At 47.0% G+C, this 24276-nt stretch overlaps 2 protein-coding genes across 2 annotated transcripts in view; both read right to left on the reverse strand.

Annotated features, from left to right (window-relative positions):
• Window positions 1-1625, reverse strand: part of LOC115156266 (myc box-dependent-interacting protein 1-like) — a 40311-nt gene extending 38686 nt beyond the window's left edge. Inside the window, exons 1-3 of the mRNA XM_029703725.1 lie at window positions 1371-1625; window positions 1100-1213; window positions 785-877 (exon numbers count right to left, since the gene is read on the reverse strand). Coding sequence (XP_029559585.1) covers window positions 785-877; window positions 1100-1213; window positions 1371-1493 — 330 coding nt within the window. The 5' untranslated portion in view covers window positions 1494-1625. The remainder of the gene's footprint in view (window positions 1-784; window positions 878-1099; window positions 1214-1370) is intronic.
• An 11129-nt stretch (window positions 1626-12754) lies between these two features.
• LOC115156267 (partitioning defective 3 homolog B-like) overlaps window positions 12755-24276 on the reverse strand; it is a 73680-nt gene continuing 62158 nt past the window's right edge. Inside the window, exon 4 of the mRNA XM_029703726.1 lies at window positions 12755-12915. Within this exon, the coding sequence (XP_029559586.1) occupies window positions 12755-12915 (161 nt within the window). The remainder of the gene's footprint in view (window positions 12916-24276) is intronic.

Raw genomic sequence — 24276 nt, forward strand, 5'->3', positions numbered from 1 at the left:
CAAGCTAGCCCAATGTTAGCCAATTAGCTTGGTTGCTTGACTGCCGTTGTGAGGTCAGAACATTCGTATCAACCCTACTCATCGGCCAGAGCGTCCAGTGTGCTCTCTGAATGCGTAACACTCTGAATTTACAAACGGATGAACTGACAGCACAGTTGCAGTCACCAACGCTCTGGAGTCTGGATAACATAACAGCCTAACTAGCTCTGCTAGGGCGAGTAATGTTCAGTGAGCTGTTCTCTCATTTGTGTCTGGAAGTAACTAGCAAGTTAGCCAATGTTAGCCAGTTAGCTTAGGTGCTTGACTGCTGTTAGGACAGAACGCTCAGATCAACCCTTAAAGAAACGGGTGGGGCTAAAGATTAAGAGGGTGTGAATGATGCTGAATGGGTGTAGACATAGAAGGGCTCTCCAGTAGGTACCAAAACATTCAAAGGCCATTTTCTCAAAAGTGAGTTTACACGTTAATCAACATTCAAAGCAGAATTACTTTCCCATTGTTCCTCAACTGTAGTGTATCATACACCATTTTGTAGCTCTGAGTCTCTACTTTCATCCAAAAACACAATTTCAATTTTTGCGATTTGAGCCGGGTCGGTCACACATAGCAAACCATAACTCCCTTGTCTGAAGAAAAAGGTTTTGTGTCTGGGAAAGAAACGGTGTAAAATGGAAGCTCTTTCTAAAGGTCTAAAGCTATTGTAGGCAGTCTACAGACTAAAATAGTGTTGAGTCCCAATGACAGCAGTAGTCAACAGGGTGGCTGAGAGAGGTGATGGACCCACCTGGTTCCTGGAGAGGTTACTCTGAGCAATGTTGTGGGCTGACAGGATGCCCTGAGCCCAAACTGGTGTGGCCCTTTCCAACAGAGATGCTGGCTAGAGGTGGGAAGAGATGAAAAGATGAAGAGATGGAGAGAAAGAGAGAGAGCAAAAGTGAAAGAGAAATGAGAGAGAGAGAGAGACAGTATTTTCAACAGATATACACGTATTTAGTTCAGTGTAAATTACTGGCATACAGAGACAACAAATTGATATTAATTGCAGAATTACGCAGAATTAAAAGGGCCACATATCCAGTGCTGGGAGAAGTCCTGTTACCTTGGTGATCTTGATGCCCCCGTCCTTTCCTTTCTTCCCCTTATTGGTAGAAGAGTGGTTGTGTCTGGCGCTGTCGTAGTCCACAAGCTTCCTGTCACGCTTTGCAATACGAGACTGAAGAAGAAGAAGAGCACGCCTCATCACACACAAGTGATGAAAGCAGTTTGATAGGCAGCATACTGTATACGAATCGAAGCTAATCATCAGGAAGGTAGCACGACGATGAGGAAACTACCTTAAGATCAGGGAACTGTCAAAGATATTATCATACCTTAATATCAGGGAACTGTCCAAGATATGTGTCCATAGATATCAAAGCATTATCCACCAACTTCTGATGGAAGTCAGTCCACAGAACATCTGTGTCCTGCAACCGAAACAAGGAAGTCAACATTAAATTACACCTTCACGCACATGGACGAGACTTACACACTCACAGACGGACGGACGAACGCACGCACGAACACACACATCTCTTTACCTGTACAGAGGACAGACACATAACCTAACTAGCTACAACATAAACATAATATGGTAGTACAGCTGAATGGCAGCCTACCTCAAAGTAGTACAACTGAATGGCAGCCTACCTCAAAGCAGTACAGCTGAATGGCAGCCTACCTCAAAGTAGTACAGCTGAATGGCAGCCTACCTCAAAGTAGTACAACTGAATGGCAGCCTACCTCAAAGCAGTACAGCTGAATGGCAGCCTACCTCAAAGTAGTACAGCTGAATGGCAGCCTACCTCAAAGTAGTACAGCTGAATGGCAGCCTACCTTACAGCAGTACAGCTGAATGGCAGCCTACCTCAAATGTGTATAGACCATTCAGCTCCTTAAATAACCCTGAAGCTACATACATTCCTGACGACGTAATAGTAATTCCTAGTTCTATCACTTCCACTGAGTGAGTAATGAATGCGAAACACTCTGAATTTACAAACGAACAACACAGTTGAAGTCACTAACGCTCTTGGTAAAGTAACAGCCTCACCAGCTCTGTTCAGTGGGCTGTTCTCTCTCACTTGATAGCTCTGGAAGTAGCTATCAAGTTAGCTTGTGTGCTTGTCTGCTGTTGTTAGTACATTCGGATCAACCCTTAAAGAAACGGGTGGGGCTAAAGATTAAGAGGGTGTGAACGATGCTGAATGGGCGTAGACAAAGAAGGGCTCTCCAGTAGGTTTACCAAAACATTCAAAGGCCATTTTCTCAAAAGTGAGTTGATCAACCTTCAAAGCAGAATTACTTTCCCATTGTTCCTCAACTGTAGTGTCTGATACACCATTTTGTAGCTCTGAGTCTCTACTTTTATCCAATGTAAAAAAACACAACTTCAAATTTTGTTACATAAGACCGAATTGAGCCGGTCGGTCACATAAATCATATTTTAATACAATTAGAATAAGATGAAATTAGTTATAAAACTGCTACATTTTCTCTACGCACCTTAGCAAAATGTGTAGAATTGCAGGAAATGAACTCTTAAATGTAATTTTTTTTCTCTCCTCTGTCAAGAGGAGGCCTCTAAAATGTTTCTTAGGGCCCCCAAAAGGCTAGGGCCGGCTCTGACTACATAGGGCCCCCAAAAGACTAGGGCCGGCTCTGACTGCATAGGGCCCCCAAAAGGCTAGGGCCGGCTCTGACTGCATAGGGCCCCCAAAAGGCTAGGACTGGCTCTGACTGCATAGGGCCCCCAAAAGGCTAGGGCCGGCTCTGACTGCATGTGTGGTTATAGATGTGGGTACGCACATCCGTGACCCAAATGCAGCCATTCATGATGACTTCAAAGTTGCCCATCCTTGGTCTAACAGACTATAAGGCTGTTATAAACACAGTAGTAAGTAACTGGGTTAAAACACTAGAATACTGCCATGGAGAATCTGTCATGACACACTTTTCAGAGCTACAACACAATTTGAGATAGCTGCTGTTGTCAATCACTAGAACCCATCTGATGCCCTCTGGAGCACAGCTCCACTGTCTGACCCAGCCAGTCATCAAGAAGAACCTCCCTTTGTCACCGTGGTGAGGACAGTCCCAGCAGTATCTCATCCAGCCAGTGGAGGTGTTAACTGCTAACTAGGTGATTTCAGCAGCATTAGGAGCCAAATAGACCAGAGGGATAGAGGCAGAGAGAAGCGTGAGGGTGTATAAAAAGAGACAATCATCAGACAGACATGGTTTCTTCCCAGTTAATAAAGAGAAAGAGAAAGAGAGAAAGAGAGAGTGAGAGAAGGGGGGAGAGAGAGAGAGATAGAGAGAGAGTGGGAGAGAAAGAGATCTTCATGTCTTAAAGTAATGATGGACTGTCATTTCTCTTTGCTTATTTGAACTGTTCTTGCCATAATATGGACTTGGTATTTTAGCAAATAGGGCTATCTTCTGTATACCACCCCACCTTTTCACAACACAACTGATTGGCTCTAACGCATTAAGAAGGAAAGAAAGTCTGCAAATTAACTTTTAACAAGGCACACCTGTTAATTGAAATGCATTCCAGGCAACTATCTCATGAAGCTGGTTGAGAGAATACCAAGAGTGTGCAAAGCTGTCATCGAGGCAAAGGGTGGTTACTTTGAATCAAATCAAATCAAATGTATTTATATAGCCCTTCTTACATCAGCTGATATCTCAAAGTGCTGTACAGAAACCCAGCCTAAAACCCCAAACAGCAAGTAATGCAGGTGTAGAAGCACAGTGGCTAGGCAAAACTCCCTAGAAAGGCCAAAACCTAGGAAGAAACCTAGAGAGGAACCAGGCTATGAGGGGTGGCCAGTCCTCTTCTGGCTGTGCCGGGTGGAGATTATAACAGAACATGGCCAAGATGTTCAAATGTTCATAAATGACCAGCAGGGTCAAATAATAATAATCACAGTGGTTGTCGAGGGTGCAACAAGTCAGCACCTCAAGAGTAAGTGTCAGTTGGCTTTTCATAGCCGATCGTTGAGAGTATCTCTACCCATCCTGCTGTCTCTAGAGAGTTGAAAACAGCAGGTCTGGGACAGGTAGCACGTCCGGTGAACAGGTCAGGGTTCCATAGCCGCAGGCAGAACAGTTGAAACTGGAGCAGCAGCACGGCCAAGTGGACTGGGGACAGCAAGGAGTCATCATGCCAGGTAGTCCTGAGGCATGGTCCTAGGGCTCAGGTCCTCCGAGAGAGAGAGAGAGAGAAAGAAAGAAAGAAAGAAAGAAAGAGAGAAAGAGAGAATTAGAGAGAGCATACTTAAATTCACACAGGACACCGGATAAGACAGGAGAAATACTCCAGATATAACAGCCCCCCGACACATAAATTACTGCAGCATAAATACTGAAGTCTGAGACAGGAGGGGTCAGGAGACACTGTGGCCCCATCCGATGATACCCCTGGACAGGGCCAAACAGGCAGGATATAACCCCACCCACTTTGTCAAAGCACAGCCCCCACACCACTAGAGGGATATCTTCAATCACCAACTTACCATCCTGAGACAAGGCCGAGTATAGCCCACAAAGATCGCCGCCACGGCACAACCCAAGGGGGAAGCCAACCCAGACAGGAAGACCACGTCAGTGACTCAACCCACTCAAGTGATGCACCGCATGGAAGAACACCAAGTAAGCCAGTGACTCAGCCCCTGTAATAGGGTTAGAGGCAGAGAATCCCAGCGGAGAGAGGGGAACTGGCCAGGCAGAGACAGCAAGGGCGGTTCGTTGCTCCAGAGCTTTTCCGTTCACCTTCACACTCCTGGGTCAGACTACACTCAATCATAGGACCTACTGAAGAGATGAGTCTTCAATAAAGACTTAAAGGTTGAGACCAAGTCTGTGTCTCTCACATGGGTAGGCAGACCATTCCATAAAAATGGAGCTCTATAGGAGAAAGCCCTGCCTCCAGCTGTTTGCTTAGAAATTCTAGGGACAATTAGGAGGCCTGCGTCTTGTGACCGTAGCGTACGTGTAGGTATGTACGGCAGGACCAAATCGGAAAGATAGGTAGGAGCAAGCCCATGTAATGCTTTGTAGGTTAGCAATAAAACCTTGAAATCAGCCCTTGCCTTAACAGGAAGCCAGTGTAGGGAGGCTAGCACTGGAGTAATATGATCACATTTTTTGGTTCTAGTCAAGATTCTAGCAGCTGTGTTTAGCACTAACTGAAGTTTATTTAGTGCTTTATCTGGGTAGCCGGAAGTAGAGCATTGCAGTAGTCCAACCTAGAAGTAACAAAAGCATGATACATTTTTCGGCATCATTTTTGGACAGAAAGTTTCTGATTTTTGCAATGTTACGTAGATGGGAAAAAAGCTGTGCTTGAAACAGTCTTGATATGTTCTTCAAAAGAGAGATCAGGGAAGAATTTCAAATATACAATTTCTTTACTACATGATTCCATATATGTTATTTCATTGTTTTGACGTATTATCTATTCATCTACAATGTAGAAAAGAAAAACCCTGGAATGAGTAGGTGTCCAAACTTTTGACTGGTACTGTATATATATATATATATATACATATACATATATGTATATGTATATATATATATATTCTGAGGCTGATCAGATACTAATCTGAACCTGGTATGGACACTAGTCTCATTAGAGAAACACAGGAACAGAGAGCAGGGGTCAGGTCACTACCACAGTAAAACACTGTAGACAACTATATGTTATATATATATATATATATATATATTCACAGTAAAACACTGTAGAGAACTATATGTTGTGAGAACTGCCTCATTAACTCTCTTGACGATAGTCTGGAACTAAACTGAAGAACAGGAGACTTTCAAATGATGGTAGTAGACATGACAGTAACATCTTCAAAACTAATCCAGATCCCCTCCCTAATCCCTGCTGCTTCCCTCCCTCTCTCCCTCCCTCCCTCCCTCTCTCCGTCTACCCTTAATTACCTCTACAATAAAAAAATAAAAAAACTGCTTTTCTCAGACATTTCCCTTTTCAGGCCCGTCACCCACAGTTAGGGTTCAGTAATAAAGCCTTATCTATACAGAACAACACTTCATATTCTAATGAGTAGGTCCAGACAGCCAGCGTGGGATCTACAAAAGACCGCTCCCTAACACTCTCCCAGAGACCCCAGGGAGAACCAGGAGGAGAGGGCAGGACCAGGCAGACAGCCAAACGGACACGGCCAGCCTCGCTAAAAGGGATTAACTAGCAACCACAGTGGGACCCTGAGAGGGAACATAGTTAGAAAGTTTTACACAAACTAAAAACAAAAATGTCAAAAAAAATAAACTGCCATTGCATCAACGAGTCTCTATCTGTCTCTACAGTCTCACAGACTGTCTCTTCACTTCTTCTCTCCTTCCTCTGTCTCTCCTCTCCTTCCCTCCCTGACTCTCCTCTCCTCTCCTTCCCTCCCTGTCTCTCCTTCCCTTCCTGACTCTCCTCTCCACTCCTTCCCTTCCTGTCTCTCCTCTCCTTTCCGTTCCTGACTCTCCTCTCCTCTCCTCTCCTTCTTCTCCTCTCCTCTCCTCTCCTCTCCTCTCCTCTCCTCTCCTTCCCTCCCTGTCTCTCCTCTCCTTCCCTCCCTGACTCTCCTCTCCTTCCCTCCCTGACTCTCCTCTCCTCTCCTCTTCTCTCCTCTCCTCTCCTCTCCTCTCCTCTCCTCTCCTCTCCTCTCCTCTCCTCTCCTCTCCTTCCCTTCCTGACTCACCTATCCTCTCCTTCCCTCCCCTCCCTGTCTCTCCTCTCCTTCCCTTCCCTTCCTGACTCCTCTCCTCTCCTCTCCTCTCCTCTCCTCTCCTCTCCTCTCCTCTCCTCTCCTTCCCTCCCTGTCTCTCCTCTCCTTCCCTTCCTGACTCTCCTCTCCTTCCCTTCCCTTCCTGACTCTCCTCTCCTCTCCTCTCCTCTCCTCTCCTCTCCTTCCCTCCCTGTCTCTCCTCTCCTTCCCTTCCTGACTCTCCTCTCCTTCCCTTCCCTTCCTGACTCTCCTCTCCTCTCCTTCCCTTCCTGACTCTCCTCTCCTCTCCTCTCCTTCCCTCCCTGACTCTCCTCTCCTTCCCTTCCTGACTCTCCTCTCCTCTCCTCTCCTTCCCTTCCTGACTCTCCTCTCCTCTCCACTCCTTCCCTCCCTGTCTCTCCTCTCCTTCCCTCCCTGACTCTCCTCTCCTTCCCTTCCTGACTCTCCTCTCCTCTCCACTCCTTCCCTCCCTGTCTCTCCTCTCCTTCCCTTCCTGACTCTCCTCTCCTCTCCACTCCTTCCCTCCCTGTCTCTCCTCTCCTTCCCTTCCTGACTCTCCTCTACCTTTCTGTCTCTCCTCACCTTCCCCTGACACTCCTCTCCTTCCTCTGTCTATCCATTCCTTCCTGTTATCCTCTCTCTCTCTCTCCTCTCCATCCTCTGTCTTTCTCCCTCTCCTCTCTCCAGCAGACCAAGCTACAACCAGTGCTAACTCTCCCACAGCTTCATGCCCGTCCTGCCCAGCAGCAAAGCTGTAGCCAAATTAGCCAAATGAAAACGTTAATTGGTTGTGCAGGTGGATCCTGATTGGGTATCTATCCCAGGGGCTGATTCCCAGAATCAATCACGCTCTACATTGGCGTTTCCCAAACTGGGTCCTGGGGACCCCAAGAGGTGCACATGTTGGTTGTTGCCCTAGCACTACACAGCTGATTCAAATAATCAACGCTTGATAATGAGATCATTTGTCTGTCTGTCTGTCTGTCTGTCTGTCTGTCTGTCTGTCTGTCTGTCTGTCTGTCTGTCTGTCTGTCTGTCTGTCTGTCTGTGTCTCTGTGTGTGTGTGTGTGTGTGTGTGTGTGTGTGTGTGTGTGTGTGTGTGTGTGTGTGTGAGACGCATCCAAGTCCTGGCACCGACACCATATAGTGCTGCAAGGATGACTGGCACAGTGACACAGAGAGGACTGGGCCATATGGAGGGAGGCATGGTGCCTGCACCCGTTTAACACCCGTCAACACACACACACACACACACACACACACACACACACACACACACACACACACACACACACACACACACACACACACACACACACACACACACACACAGAGACACACAGACAGACACACACACACAGAGACACACACACACACACACACAGAGACACACACACACACACACACACACACACACACACACACACACACACACACACACACACACACACACACACACACACTGCGTGCCTCATTTAACACCGGCCACAGTCTGCTTGGTTTCATCCCATCGAGGACTGGGGACATGCCCAGGGCATGCCTTGGCTTCATCCCATTGAGGACTGGGGACATGCCCAGGGCATGCCTTGGCTTCATCCCATTGAGGACTGGGGACATGCCCAGGGCATGCCTTGGCTTCATCCCATTGAGGACTGGGGACATGCCCAGGGCATGCCTTGGCTTCATCCCATTGAGGACTGGGGACATGCCCAGGGCATGCCTTGGCTTCATCCCATTGAGGACTGGGGACATGCCCAGGGCATGCCTTGGCTTCATCCCATTGAGTTCTGGGGACATGCCCAGGGCATGCCTTGGCTTCATCCCATTGAGGACTGGGGACATGCCCAGGGCATGCCTTGGCTTCATCCCATTGAGGCCTGGGGACATGCCCAGGGCATGCCTTGGCTTCATCCCATTCAGGACTGGGGACATGCCCAGGGCATGCCTTGGCTTCATCCCATTGAGGACTGGGGACATGCCCAGGGCATGCCTTGGCTTCATCCCATTGAGGACTGGGGACATGCCCAGGGCATGCCTTGGCTTCATCCCATTGAGGACTGGGGACATGCCCAGGGCATGCCTTGGCTTCATCCCATTGAGGACTGGGGACATGCCCAGGGCATGCTTTCACTTCATCCCATTGAGGACTGGGGACATGCCCAAGGCATGCCTTGGCTTCATCCAATCACACTATTTACATCCCATGACCACAATGCCAGGTCAAAGTCAATGGTCAGAAGAACCATAATTTCAATTTTTATTTTAAGCAACATCAGCATCGCCTGGTGGTCCCAGATCTGTTTGTGCTGTCTTGTGAACTCCTATGGTCATTGTACACAGATCTTGGATCAGGCTAACATCAACCGCTTTACATAAATACTCGCTACTGTAGCTATAGCAACAAAACAAATGTAGTAGGCAAGGTTTTACAGTCTACATCCCTGGACAAGGCTCCCCAGTCCACATCCCTGGACAAGGCTCCCCAGTCCACATCCCTGGACAAGGCTCCCAAGTCCACATCCCTGGACAAGGCTCTCCAGTGTACATAACTGGACAAGGCTCCCAAGTCCACATCCCTGGACAAGGCTCCCAAGTCCAAATCCCTGGACAAGGCTCTCCAGTGTAAATCCCTGGACAATGCTCCCCAGTCCACACCCCTGGACAAGGCTCCCCAGTCCACATCACTGGACAAGGCTCCCCAGTCCACATCACTGGACAAGGCTCCCCAGTCCACATCCCTGGACAAGGCTCCCCAGTCCACATCACTGGACAAGGCTCCCCAGTCCACATCCCTGGACAAGGCTCCCCAGTCCACACCCCTGGACAAGGCTCCCCAGTCCACATCCCTGGACAAGGCTCCCCAGTCTACATCCCTGGACAAGGCTCCCCAGTCCACATCACTGGACAAGGCTCCCCAGTCCACATCCCTGGACAAGGCTCCCCAGTCCACACCCCTGGACAAGGCTCCCCAGTCTTCATCCCTGGACAAGGCTCCCCAGTCCACATCCCTGGACAAGGCTCCCCAGTCTTCATCCCTGGACAAGGCTCTCCAGTCTACATCCCCGGACAAGGCTCCCCAGTCCACACCCCTGGACAAGGCTCCCCAGTCTTCATCCCTGGACAAGGCTCCCCAGTCCACATCCCTGGACAAGGCTCCCCAGTCTTCATCCCTGGACAAGGCTCTCCAGTCTACATCCCCGGACAAGGCTCCCCAGTCCACACCCCTGGACAAGGCTCCCCAGTCTACACCCCTGGACAAGGCTGCCCAGTCCACACCCCTGGACAAGGCTCCCCAGTCTACATTCCTGGACAAGGCTCCCCAGTCCACACCCCTGGACAAGGCTCCCCAGTCTACACCCCTGGACAAGGCTCCCCAGTCCACACCCCTGGACAAGGCTCTCCAGTCTTCATCCCTGGACAAGGCTCCCCAGTCCACAACCCTGGACAAGGCTCCCCAGTCTACATTCCTGGACAAGGCTCCCCAGTCCACACCCCTGGACAAGGCTCCCCAGTCTACACCCCTGGACAAGGCTCCCCAGTCCACACCCCTGGACAAGGCTCCCCAGTCTACACCCCTGGACAAGGCTCCCCAGTCCACACCCCTGGACAAGGCTCTCCAGTCTACATCCCTAGACAAGGCTCCCCAGTCCACACCCCTGGACAAGGCTCCCCAGTCTTCATCCCTGGACAATGCTCTCCAGTCCACACCCCTGGACAAGGCTCCCCAGTCTACACCCCTGGACAAGGCTCCCCAGTCCACACCCCTGGACAAGGCTCCCCAGTCTACATTCCTGGACAAGGCTCCCCAGTCCACACCCCTGGACAAGGCTCCCCAGTCTACACCCCTGGACAAGGCTCCCCAGTCCACATCCCTGGACAAGGCTCTCCAGTCATCATCCCTGGACAAGGCTCCCCAGTCCACACCCCTGGACAAGGCTCCCCAGTCTACATTCCTGGACAAGGCTCCCCAGTCCACACCCCTGGACAAGGCTCCCCAGTCTACACCCCTGGACAAGGCTCCCCAGTCTACATTCCTGGACAAGGCTCCCCAGTCCACACCCCTGGACAAGGCTCCCCAGTGTACACCCCTGGACAAGGCTCCCCAGTCCACATCCCTGGACAAGGCTCCCCAGTCCACATCCCTGGACAAGGCTCCCCAGTCTACACCCCTGGACAAGGCTCTCCAGTCTTCACCCCTGGACAAGGCTCCCCAGTCCACATCCCTGGACAAGGCTCCCCAGTCTACACCCCTGGACAAGGCTCCCTAGTCCACATCCCTGGACAAGGCTCCCCAGTCTTCACCCCTGGACAAGGCTCTCCAGTCTTCATCCCTGGACAAGGCTCCCCAGTCCACATCCCTGGACAAGGCTCCCCAGTCTTCATCCCTGGACAAGGCTCCCCAGTCTTCATCCCTGGACAAGGCTCCCCAGTCTACACCCCTGGACAAGGCTCCCCAGTCTACACCCCTGGACAAGGCTCTCCAGTCTACACCCCTGGACAAGGCTCCCCAGTCTTCATCCCTGGACAAGGCTCCCCAGTCTTCATCCCTGGACAAGGCTCCCCAGTCTTCATCCCTGGACAAGGCTCCCCAGTCTACACCCCTGGACAAGGCTCCCCAGTCTACACCCCTGGACAAGGCTCTCCAGTCTACACCCCTGGACAAGGCTCCCCAGTCTTCATCCCTGGACAAGGCTCCCCAGTCCACACCCCTGGACAAGGCTCCCCAGTCTTCATCCCTGGACAAGGCTCCCCAGTCTACACCCCTGGACAAGGCTCCCCAGTCTACACCCCTGGACAAGGCTCCCCAGTCTACACCCCTGGACAAGGCTCCCCAGTCTTCATCCCTGGACAAGGCTCCCCAGTCTACACCCCTGGACAAGGCTCCCCAGTCTTCATCCCTGGACAAGGCTCCCCAGTCTACACCCCTGGACAAGGCTCTCCAGTCTTCATCCCTGGACAAGGCTCCCCAGTCCACACCCCTGGACAAGGCTCTCCAGTGTACATCCCTGGACAAGGCTCCCCAGTCTACACCCCTGGACAAGGCTCTCCAGTCCACCTCCCTGGACAAGGCTCCCCAGTCCACACCCCTGTACAAGGCTCCCCAGTCCACATCCCTGGACAATGCTCTCCAGTCTACATCCCTGGACAAGGCTCTCCAGTCTTCATCCCTGGACAAGGCTCTCCAGTCTTCATCCCTGGACAAGGCTCCCCAGTCTTCATCCCTGGACAAGGCTCCCCAGTCCACATCCCTGGACAAGGCTCCCCAGTCCACATCCCTGGACAAGGCTCCCCAGTCCACATCCCTGGACAAGGCTCCCCAGTCCACATCCCTGGACAAGGCTCCCCAGTCCACATCCCTGGACAATGCTCCCCAGTCCACATCCCTGGACAAGGCTCCCCAGTGTACATCCCTGGACAAGGCTCTCCAGTGTACATCCCTGGACATACATTTTATTGAACCTTTATCTAACCAGGAAGTCCCTTTATCTAACCAGGAAGTCCCTTTATCTAACCAGGAAGTCCCATTGAGATCAAAATACCTCTTCTTTCATCAGTTGCCGTATATTTATCAATTGCTATACGAACAACCAGATGCACTGAGGAACCACCAGATGTACTGAGGAACCACCAGATGTACTGAGGAACCACCAGATGTACTGAGGAACCACCAGATGTACTGAGGAACCACCAGATGTACAGAGGAACCACCAGATGTACTGAGGAACCACCAGATGTACTGAGGAACCACCAGATGTACTGAGGAACCACCAGATGTACAGAGGAACCACCAGATGTACTGAGGAACCACCAGATGTACTGAGGAACCACCAGATGTACTGAGGAACCACCAGATGTGCTGAAGAACAACCAAATGTTCGGAGGAAGCTTCTACACACATGGACATCAATGGACATGTCAGCCCTTAACTAAGACATCAATGGACATAGTTGGAAATGGCTATTCTCTTACCTCTTCAATCCAAATCCTTTCTTCATCGTCTTCTTGTCTGGCTCGTCCACAGCTTCTGTTATCTTCTCTTTCTCCTTTCCTTTCCCTTTGTGCTGCTGCTCTTTCTTCTTGTCTTTGGCAGGGGTGTCCCGTCCCAAACTCTGATCTGACAGATCATCTGAAGCAGAGACACATAGCATGGTATAAACAGACATACAGTTAACACACACACACACACACACACACACACACACACACACACACACACACACACACACACACACACACACACACATATATATACAAAAGTATGTGGACAACCCTTCCAATTAGTGGATTCGGCTATTTCAGCCACACCCGTTGTTGACAGGTGTATAAAATCGAGCACACAGCCATGCAATCTCTATAGACAAACATTGGCAGTAGAATGACCTTACTGAAGAGCTCAGTGACTTTCAACATGGCACCGCCATAGGATGCCACCGTTCGAACAAGTCAGTTCGTCAAATTCCCGCCCTGCACACAAGCCTAAGATCACCATGTGCAATGCCAAGCGTTGGCTGGAGTGGTGTAAAGCCCACCGCCATTGGACTCTGGAGCAGTGGAAACAAGTTCTCTGGAGTGATAAATCACACTTTACCATCTTACAGTCCGACGGACGAATCTGGGTTTAGAGGATGCCAGGAGAACGCTACCAACCCTAATGCATAGTGTCAACTGTAAAGTTTGGTGGAGGAGGAATAATGGTCTGGGGCTGTTTTTCATGTTTCGGGCTTAGTTCCAGTGAAGGGAAATCTTAACACTACAGCATACAATAACATTCGAGACAATTCTGTACTTTCAACTTAGTGGCAACGGTTTGGGGAAGGCCTTTTCTTGTTTCAGCATGACAATGCCCCCGTGCACAAAGCGAGGTCCATACAGAAGTGGTTTGTGGAGATCGGTGTGGAAGAACTTGACTGGCCTGCACAGAGCCCTGACCTCAACCCCATCGAGAACCATTAGGATAAATTGGAACACCGACTGTGAGCCAGGCCTTTATTTGAACAGTGAGAGACAGAATAACAACCAAAAAATTCAGAAAAACGCATGTCAAAAATATTATAAATTGATTTGCATTTTAATGAGGGAAATATGTATTTGACCCCTCTGCAAAACATGACTTAGTACTTGGTGGCAAAACCCTTGTTGGCAATCACAGAGGTCAGACGTTTCTTGTAGTTGGCCACCAGGTTTGCACACATCTCAGGAGGGAATTTTGTCCCACTCCTCTTTGCAGATCTTCTCCAAGTCATTAAGGTTGCGAGGCTGACGTTTGGCAATTCGAACCTTCAGCTCCCTTCACAGATTTTTTATGGGATTAAGGTCTGGAGACTGGCTAGGCCACTCCAGGACCTTAATGTGCTTCTTCTTGAGCCACTCCTTTGTTGCCTTGGCCTTGTGTTTTGCGTCATTGTCATGCTGGAATACCCATCCACGACCCATTTTCAATGCCCTGGCTGAGGGAAGGAGGTTCTCACCCAAGATTTGACGGTACATGGCCCCGTCCATCGTCCCTTTGATGCGATGAAGTTGTCCGGTCCCCTTAGCAGAAAAACACCCCCAAAGCATAATGTTACCACCTCCATATTTGACGGTGGAGATGGTGTTCTTGGGGTCATAGGCAGCATTCCTCCTCCTCCAAACACGGCGAGTTGAGTTGACGTCAAAGAGCTCCATTTTGGTCTCATCTGACCACAAAACTTTCACCAGTTGTCCTCTGAGTCATTCAGATGTTCATTGGCAAACTTCAGACGGGCATGTATATGTATTCTTGAGCAGGGGGACCTTGCGGGCGCTGCAGGATTTCAGTCCTTCACGACGTAGTGTGTTACCAATTGTTTTCTTGGTGACTATGGTCCCAGCTGCCTTGAGATCATTGACAAGATCCTCCCGTGTAGTTCTGGGCTGATTCCTCACCGTTCTCATGATCATTGCAACTCCACGAGGTGAGATCTTGCATGGAGCAGAAAAACACCCCTAAAGCATAATGTTTCCAGGCAGCTTTCCTCCTCCTCCAAACACGGCGAGTTGAGTTGATGCCAAGCTCCATTTTGGTCTCATCTGACCACAACACTTTCACCCAGTTGTCCTCTGAATCATTCAGATGTTCATTGGTAAACTTCAGACGGGTATGTATATGTGCTTTCTTGAGCAGGGGGACAGAAGTGTATTAGTTCTCTAAAAAATCTACGCAAATCCCATTGTTGGGATAGATACCAACTGATTATAATATTAAATAAATAATCTTAATATCCTAGACGAATATGTAAAATGTTTAACATTTAAAGGAAAAATGGCATTTGCAGTTTGTAAACTTAATATGATGAACAGGAATGACAATTAATCTCAGGTGGCCAAAAATATCTATCTAAAAGCCACGCCCCTAATAAGCCACACCTCCTGAAAATAGCCTAAGGATTACATTAAAAAAGACTCAGTATGAAAGCAGTGGTGTATGTCACGAGTCCCTCCGGTACGGTTGCTCATTCCGTGCACCAGTTCCGGAGGTCTATGTCACCGGCCTCTAGGAACAGAACTGTGTCATTACCCACACCTGGTCCCTGTATTCTCACTGATTTATATTTGTATAAATGTGCCCTTTGGTTCTCCATTGGGCTGTCGATTATTGTTCCCATGTCCGTTGATCGTGTGAGTACCTGTGCCTTCTTGTTTTTCGTGCTTCTTGTATTGTGCAGAGGATTACGGGTCTCGTCCCGTGTTGTATCATTGTGTGGTTTGTGTTTTTTGTGTCTCGTCCCGTTTTGTATTTATTCAAGGTTCTCCTCGCTCTTTTGTTTGGGTCTCAACCCTGTGTTATGTATAGTGTTTGTTTGGTCTTCGTCCCCGTGCCTTTACATGGCACGCTGTAATTTGGGTAAAGAAATAAATAAAAACTATTACACATTCCTGCACATTCCTGTGCCTATTACACATTCCTGCGCCTGTCTCCCGACCCTTTATACCAACGTGTACTTTATACCAAAGTACTTTTAAGTACTTCAAATAACTTAGGTAGCTTGGTGGTATCTGTACTTTACTATTTACATTTTTGACAACTTTTACTCCACTACATCACTAAAGAAAATAGAACAATTTTACACCCATTAATTTTCCCTGAAAATGTACTCGTTACATTTCGAATGCTCAGGCAGGACAGAGTTATGGTTCAATTGACGCAACTATCAATTGACCACATGGTCATCCATACTGCCTCTGATCTGGCGGACTCACTGAACACAAATACGGTATCTGAGTGTTGGTGTGCCCCTGTATGTCTGTAAATAAATAAAAACAAGAAAATGACACCGTCCGGTTTGCTTAATATGAGGAATTTGATGTATAGAATTAACTTTTCCTCCAGTATGACAGTTGAGTACTCTTTCACCACTCTACTTATGTACATTAAAGATATCTGGGTCTTTTTTTGTATTTGTTATTATGGGTTGTGTCTCAATCCATCGGCCTATGGCAGCCTTCCGCATCTGCGGTGGAAGGTGGCTGAGATACAGCAGTGGTTTGTCAGACCGTGAGACATCCTCGAAAATCGGTCGTCTTACAAAAACTTTGAACGGTTTGGAAAGATGAGACTCTCACGACCACGATGGTGGTCTCCGTTTTGCTCTTACGACCCTCCCACAGGACTCATCTGAAGTCTGTACCGTCGATGTGCAAACTTCAGTTTGTAGCGTCTGTTCTGGTTGGGCTACAAACTGTTCTCCTTGTCCCTGTACAACCCCCACAAGTGTCACTGGACTCATCTGAAGGTGACCGGTGTTTGTTTATAAACATTTTATGGAAGTATGAAGGTAGTTTTGTGCCTATCCAAAAGAAAAGGGGTTAAATAGGTGTACATAAGTGTTAAATATGTGTATATGTTTCCTTAGATTTCTTATATCATCTAGGTCAGACACTTTCAACACTTGCTTTGGACTGTCTTTTTATTACAATTTTTTTATGTGTTATTCAATGTGTTTCTCTGGGCTATAGTAGTAAATGCCAAATGTGTACTTAAAGTGGTCCTGAAATTCTAAATCAAATAGCCAAGTGATCCATAGTATAACCATCTTAAAACAATTCCATATGTCATTATTAGCCTATTCCTTCCCCCTGAGGGGGTTAGGGCAGGAAGGACAAACGCTTCAAACCTTGTTTCTGACGATATATAATTTTTTGACAGTATTTTTTTGCCATTTATAAATGTGTTTCTCTGGGCTATAGTAGTAAAGGCCAAATGTGTACTTAAAGTGGTCCTAACATTCTCAATCAAATAGCCAAGTGGTCCATAGTATAACCATCTTAAAACAATTCCATCTGTCAACTGATGGTTAAATTAACCCGACAACCCAACATATTGGATTATTCACGCAGCCCAACCGACTGGGTCAAAATAACCCAGTGTTTATTCTGTTCAATATTTACCCAGGGCTGGGTTACCAAATAATCCAGATTGGGTTGTTTTTAACACATACTTTTCTGGGGGGGAGGGTGTTTGCTAGTGCTTCTCAGAACACATCTCTCCTTCCTCAGTGTCACAGTGGGGAGAGTGGCACCGCCCACAGCAGATCAGGGACAGGCAGATAAGATATTACTGTTGACCAAATAATAACACAAGAATCTGCAGGAATACCGTGTAATCACAGAAACAACGCTTCGGTAAGAGGAGGGCAGCTCTAACGCGCGCGCACACACACACACACACACACACACACACACACACACACACACACACACACACACACACACACACACACACACACACACACACACACACACCACACACAGTATTATATTATATTGGAGATCGTTACTTTATTGTAGGTGAATGAAGTATTGACTAATTAACCAATTAACACCGGGAAGTAAAGGTCTCCTCACTGCTGAAACCTCACGAACCTGAAGTAAAGCCTAGCATGAACACTGGGGGAGGGAGGGAGGGAGGGAGGGAGGGAAAGCGAGAGATTGAGAGAGAGGAGGGAGGGAAAGAGAGAGGAAAGAGAGAGAGAGGAGGGAGGGAAAGAAAGAGGAAAGAGAGAGAGAGGAGGGAGGGAAACAGAGAGAATGAGAGAGGAGGGAGAGAAAGAGAGAGAAAGAGAGAGAGGAGGGAGAGAAAGAGAGAGAAAGAGAGAGAGAGGAGGGAGGGAAAGAGAGTGGAGAGAGAGAGGAGGGAGGGAAAGAGCGAGGAGAGAGAGAGGAGGGAGGGAAAGAGAGAGGAGAGAGAGGAGGGAGGGAAAGAGCAAGGAGAGAGAGGAGGAAAGAGGTGTGAAGTGAGCCATCAATCGGGCCCTTTATTCCCTGTTATCTGATTCATCAATCTGGCCCTTTATTCCCTGAGCCATCAATCTGGCCCTTTATTCCCTGAGCCATCAATCGGGCCCTTTATTCCCAGAGCCATCAATCTGGCCCTTTATTCCCTGAGCCATCAACCTGGCCCTTTATTCCCTGTGCCCTGAGCCATCAACCTGGCCCTTTATTCCCTGTTCCCTGAGCCATCAATATGGCCCTTTATTCCCTGTTCCCTGAGCCATCAATCTGGCCCTTTATTCCCTGTTATCTGATTCATCAATCTGGCCCTTTTTTCCCTGAGCCATCAACCTGGCCCTTTATTCCCTGTTCTCTGAGCCATCAATCGGGCCCTTTATTCCCTGAGCCATCAATCGGGCCCTTTATTCCCTGAGCCATCAATCGGGCCCTTTATTCCCTGAGCCATGAACGCGCGCCAATGAACTGATGTCCTTCCCTGGGTCTACAACTTCCCAGGCTTCTCGTTCGGTCTCTGTTCATCGTAGACGCCTCAAACAACTTTCTAAAGACTGTTGACATCTAGTGGAAGCCTTAGGAAGTGCACAATGATTACTTAGTCAGTGTGTGTTCGATAGGCAATGACTTGAAAAGAGTCCACGCATCAGATTTCCACTTCCTGGTAAGATTTTTCGTCAGGTTTTTGCCTGCCATATGAGTTCTGTTATACTCACAGACATTTTTCAAACAGTTTTAGAAACTTCAGAGTGTTTTCTATCGAAATCTACTAATAATATGCATATCCTAGCTTCTGAGTTTGAGTAGGAGGCAGTTTAATATGGGCACATATTTTTTCCGAAAGTGACAATACTGCCCCCTATGTGATTGGTGTCGTAAGAGGTTAATGAGACACAGAGACGTGTGTGTGTGTGTGTGTGTGTGTGTGTGTGTGTGTGTGTGTGTGTGTGTGTGTGTGTGTTACCAGTCCTTATGTAATAAATCTCATGGCAGGCATGTAATTCCTCTCCGTACAGCTCACTACATGACCCAGTGACACTATACGACACTATACCAGCGTTTCCCAAACCCATTTTCAAAACAAGCATGTATGTCACAAAAAACAAAACCACAGCTAAATGCAGCACTAACCTTTGATGATCTTCATCAGATGACACTCCTAGGACATTATGGTATACAATACATGCATGTTTTGTTCAATCAAGTTCATATTTATATCAAAAACCAGCTTCAAATAAATGTATGCGATTTTTCTCGTAAAATAGCGATAATATTCCAACCGGGCGACGTTGTATTCATTCAAAGGCTGAAAGAAAAAAATGGAGAATTCTCATGAACGCGCATCTCCAGTGTCACTGTTCCCAGCCTGACCACCCACAAAATCTCCTGCTGTTCTTCGCCCAGAGACAGGAGACACGTCATTCCACTTTCTGGCGCCTTCTGAGAGCCAATGGAAGCCTTAGAAAATGTCACGTTACAGCAGAGATGCTGGATTTTCGATAGAGATGCAACAGAAGGACAAGAAATTGTCAGACAGGGCACTTCCTGTATGGAATCTTCTCAGGTTTTGGCCTGCCATATGAGTTGTGTTATACTCACAGACACCATTCAAACAGTTTTAGAAACTTTAGAGTGTTTTCTATCCAAATCTACTAATTATATGCATATTCTCATTTCCGGGCAAGAGTAGTAACCAGTTTAAATCAGGTACGTTTTTTATCCGGCCGTGCAAATACTGCCCCCTAGCCCCAACAGGTTTTATCTCACCTCATTTGCTCACATTGTATATAGACTTATTTTTCTACTGTATTATTGACTGTATGTTTGTTTTACTCCATGTGTAACTCTGTGTTGTTGTATGTGTCGAACTGCTTTGCTTTGTCTTGGCCAGGCCGCAATTGTAAATGAGAACTTGTTCTCAACTTGCCTACCTGGTTAAATAAAGGTGAAATAAAATAAATAAATAAATATACCATATACCACATACCATAGCTATGGGCCACCAAGTAACATAGGATCATCTCCCATCTGTCCACACCTCCAACAGTGGAAAATTAGTTCTTAAATAAAGAGTTTCACATTTATTGTCCCTCTCCTCTTTCTCTCTCTGACAAGTTCCTATTGGTCTTTGTTGGAGGACATTGTTGCTTGGTGAAATAGTTAGCTTGGGGTTTTAAGCTAAATAGAAGCCTAGCGTCTAGCGCTACAGTCTGAATGAGAGAGATAACGTGAGACATTCAGACCAAACTCATTCCCTGTAGAGAAGCAGTGCTAAAAACACACCATGTTTCAGGACAGACAAAGCCCCGCATCCTCTGCTAACCCTCTGTCTCTCTCTGCCGCCTGCCTCTGTTTCTCTCTCTCTCTCTGCCTGTCTGTCTCTCTCTCTCCACCTGCCTCTGCCTCTCTCTCCGCCTGCCTCTGCATCTCTCTCCGCCTGCCTCTGCATCTCTCTCTGCATCGCTCTCTGCCTCTGCCTCTCCGTCTTCTGCCTCTCCTTCTTCTGCCTCTGCCTCTCTTTCTGTTTTCTGCCTCTCTCTCTCTTTCCGTCTTCTGCCTCTGCCTCTCTTTCTGTTTTCTGCCTCTCTCTCTCTTTCCGTTTTCTGCCGCTGCCTCTCTCTCTCCCCACGGCACACATTCATTCCAAACAAATGGGGAACAGAAGTTAGAGAAGTGAATTGATACGGGCATGGCTGTGATGTCTTTAAAGCTGGTATTATTCATCAACACAGTAGATCCTCAGAGGGCTGTTCAGAGAGAAAGAGAATCTAATATGTTCGACACGCACCGCAGAGCAACACAAATATTAATCGTGAAGACACAAAGCCTGGAGAGGAGAGCAGAGGAGAGGAGTGTGTGTGTGTGTGTGTGTGTGTGTGTGTGTGTGCGAGGGGAACTAGATCTGAGAAGAAAAGGGGGATATTGGGGCTATACAACAACACAACAGCGGTCCTCTGCTAGCCTCAATCAAACCCTTTAGAACAGGATGTTGAATAACTACTCACTCAAACCCTCTTAGAACAGGATGTGGAATAACTACTCACTCAAACCCTCTTAGAACAGGATGTGGAATAACTACTCACTCAAACCTTCTCAGAACAGGATGTTGAATAACTACTCACTCAAACCTTCTCAGAACAGGATGTGGAATAACTATTCACTCAAACCCTCTTAGAACAGGATGTGGAATAACTACTCACTCAAACCTTCTCAGAACAGGATGTTGAATAACTACTCACTCAAACCCTCTCAGAACAGGAAGTGGAATAACTACTCACTCAAACCCTCTTAGAACAGGATGTTGAATAACTACTCACTCAAACCCTCTCAGAACAGGATGTCGAATAACTATTCACTCAAACCCTCTTAGAACAGGATGTTGAATAACTACTCACTCAAACCCTCTCAGAACAGGATGTGGAATAACTATTCACTCAAACCCTCTTAGAACAGGATGTTGAATAACTACTCACTCAAACCCTCTCTGAACAGGATGTGGAATAACTATCCACTCAAACCTTCTCAGAACAGGATGCGGAATAACTATTCACTCAAACCCTCTCAGAACAGGATGTGGAATAACTATTCACTCAAACCCTCTCAGAACAGGATGTGGAATAACTATTCACTCAAACCTTCTCAGAACAGGATGTGGAATAACTATTCACTCAAACCCTCTCAGAACAGGATGTTGAATAACTATTCACTCAAACCCTTTTAGAACAGGATGTGGAATAACTATTCACTAAAACCCTCTCAGAACAGGATGTGGAATAACAATTCACTCAAACCCTCTCAGAACAGGAAGTGGAATAACTATTCACTCAAACCCTCTCAGAACTGGATGTGGAATAACTATTCACTCAAACCCTCTCAGAACAGGATGTGGAATAACTACTCACTCAAACCCTCTCAGAACAGGATGTGGAATAACTATTCACTCAAACCTTCTCAGAACAGGATGTGGAATAACTATTCACTCAAACCCTCTTAGAACAGGATGTTGAATAACTACTCACTCAAACCCTCTCAGAACAGGAAGTGGAATAACTACTCACTCAAACCCTCTTAGAACAGGATGTTGAATAACTACTCACTCAAACCCTCTCAGAACAGGATGTGGAATAACTATTCACTCAAACCCTCTTAGAACAGGATGTTGAATAACTACTCACTCAAACCCTCTCAGAACAGGATGTGGAATAACTATTCACTCAAACCCTCTTAGAACAGGATGTTGAATAACTACTCACTCAAACCCTCTCAGAACAGGATGTGGAATAACTATTCACTCAAACCTTCTCAGAACAGGATGTGGAATAACTATTCACTCAAACCCTCTCAGAACAGGATGTGGAATAACTATTCACTCAAACCCTCTCAGAACAGGATGTGGAATAACTATTCACTCAAACCTTCTCAGAACAGGATGTGGAATAACTATTCACTCAAACCCTCTCAGAACAGGATGTTGAATAACTATTCACTCAAACCCTTTTAGAACAGGATGTGGAATAACTATTCACTCAAACCCTCTCAGAACAGGATGTGGAATAACAATTCACTCAAACCCTCTCAGAACAGGAAGTGGAATAACTATTCACTCAAACCCTCTCAGAACTGGATGTGGAATAACTATTCACTCAAACCCTCTCAGAACAGGATGTGGAATAACTACTCACTCAAACCCTCTCAGAACAGGATGTGGAATAACTATTCACTCAAACCCTCTTAGAACAGGATGTGGAATAACTATTCACTCAAACCCTCTTAGAACAGGATGTGGAATAACTATTTACTCAAACCCTCTCAGAACAGGATGTCGAATAACTATTCACTCAAACCCTCTCAGAACAGGATGTGGAATAACTATTCACTCAAACCCTCTCAGAACAGGATGTGGAATAACTACTCACTCAAACCCTCTCAGAACAGGATGTGGAATAACTTTTCACTCAAACCCTCTCAGAACAGGATGTGGAATCACTATTTACTCAAACCCTCTTAGAACAGGATGTGGAATAACTATTCACTCAAACCCTCTGAGAACAGGATGTGGAATAACTATTCACTCAAACCCTCTGAGAACAGGATGTGGAATAACTATTCACTCAAACCCTCTCAGAACAGGATGTTGAATAACTATTCACTCAAACCCTTTTAGAACAGGATGTGGAATAACTATTCACTCAAACCCTCTTGGAACAGGATGTGGAATAACTGTTCACCAGACACTTATTACAAGATGAGATAGGATAATTGACTGGAGACTTGGGCACAGAGTGGGACTAAATGTCAACCTAAAGATGTAGGATTTTAATTTGAGACAGTTTGCTGCAGAAGGAAAATAATCATGCAGCAACAGGAAATGGATTATAAGTGAATTCTAATTAATGGATATTTGGGTAGGGGTTGATACATTTTTTTTGTTAGGGCAAATCCAGTCTGACATTTCAGATTGGAAATTACAAACTTTAGAAGCCTTTTTTAAAACTCAAATACATTACAACTTCGTATTTCCTGTTGGACACTTTCTCTTCTGTGCTCATACAGTGGCCTATGTAGTCTAAAAGGGAATCCGTAGACCACATTGATCATGTACACATATAATGTACATTTTAAAAAAAACTAAGTTTTAAGTGAGAAGTAGGCATTGGTCTGAAGTTGAAAAAGAAAGGAAATTCACATGAGCACCACAATGCCTACACCACCCATGCTCTACAGCACCACAATGCCTACTGCACCCATGCTCTACAGCACCACAATGCCTACTGCACCCATGCTCTACAGCACCACAATGCCTACACCACCCATGCTCTACAGCACCACAATGCCTACACCACCCATGCTCTACAGCACCACAATGCCTACACCACCCATGCTCTACAGCACCACAATGCCTACTGCACCCATGCTCTACCAAGGTTTTACAGCACCACAATGCCTACTGCACCCATGCTCTACCAAGGTTTTACAGCACCACAATGCCTACTGCACCCATGCTCTACCAAGGTTTTACAGCACCACAATGCCTACTGCACCCATGCTCTACCAAGGTTTTACAGCACCACAGCTTTAACCTACTACAGTAGATATGTTGGTCTATTGTACTTCAAATTATGTGTAAGCAGGTTGCTAAGGATTCAAACCTTCTCAAACAGCCTGATTCATACTCTTAGAGGAGGTGATCCCCACAATAATTTGATTTGTACCACATTCAAGTTCAAGTATTGGATTCTTC

Source organism: Salmo trutta, chromosome 20, assembly GCF_901001165.1.
Source record: "Salmo trutta chromosome 20, fSalTru1.1, whole genome shotgun sequence".
NCBI classification, from domain to species: Eukaryota; Metazoa; Chordata; class Actinopteri; order Salmoniformes; family Salmonidae; genus Salmo; species Salmo trutta.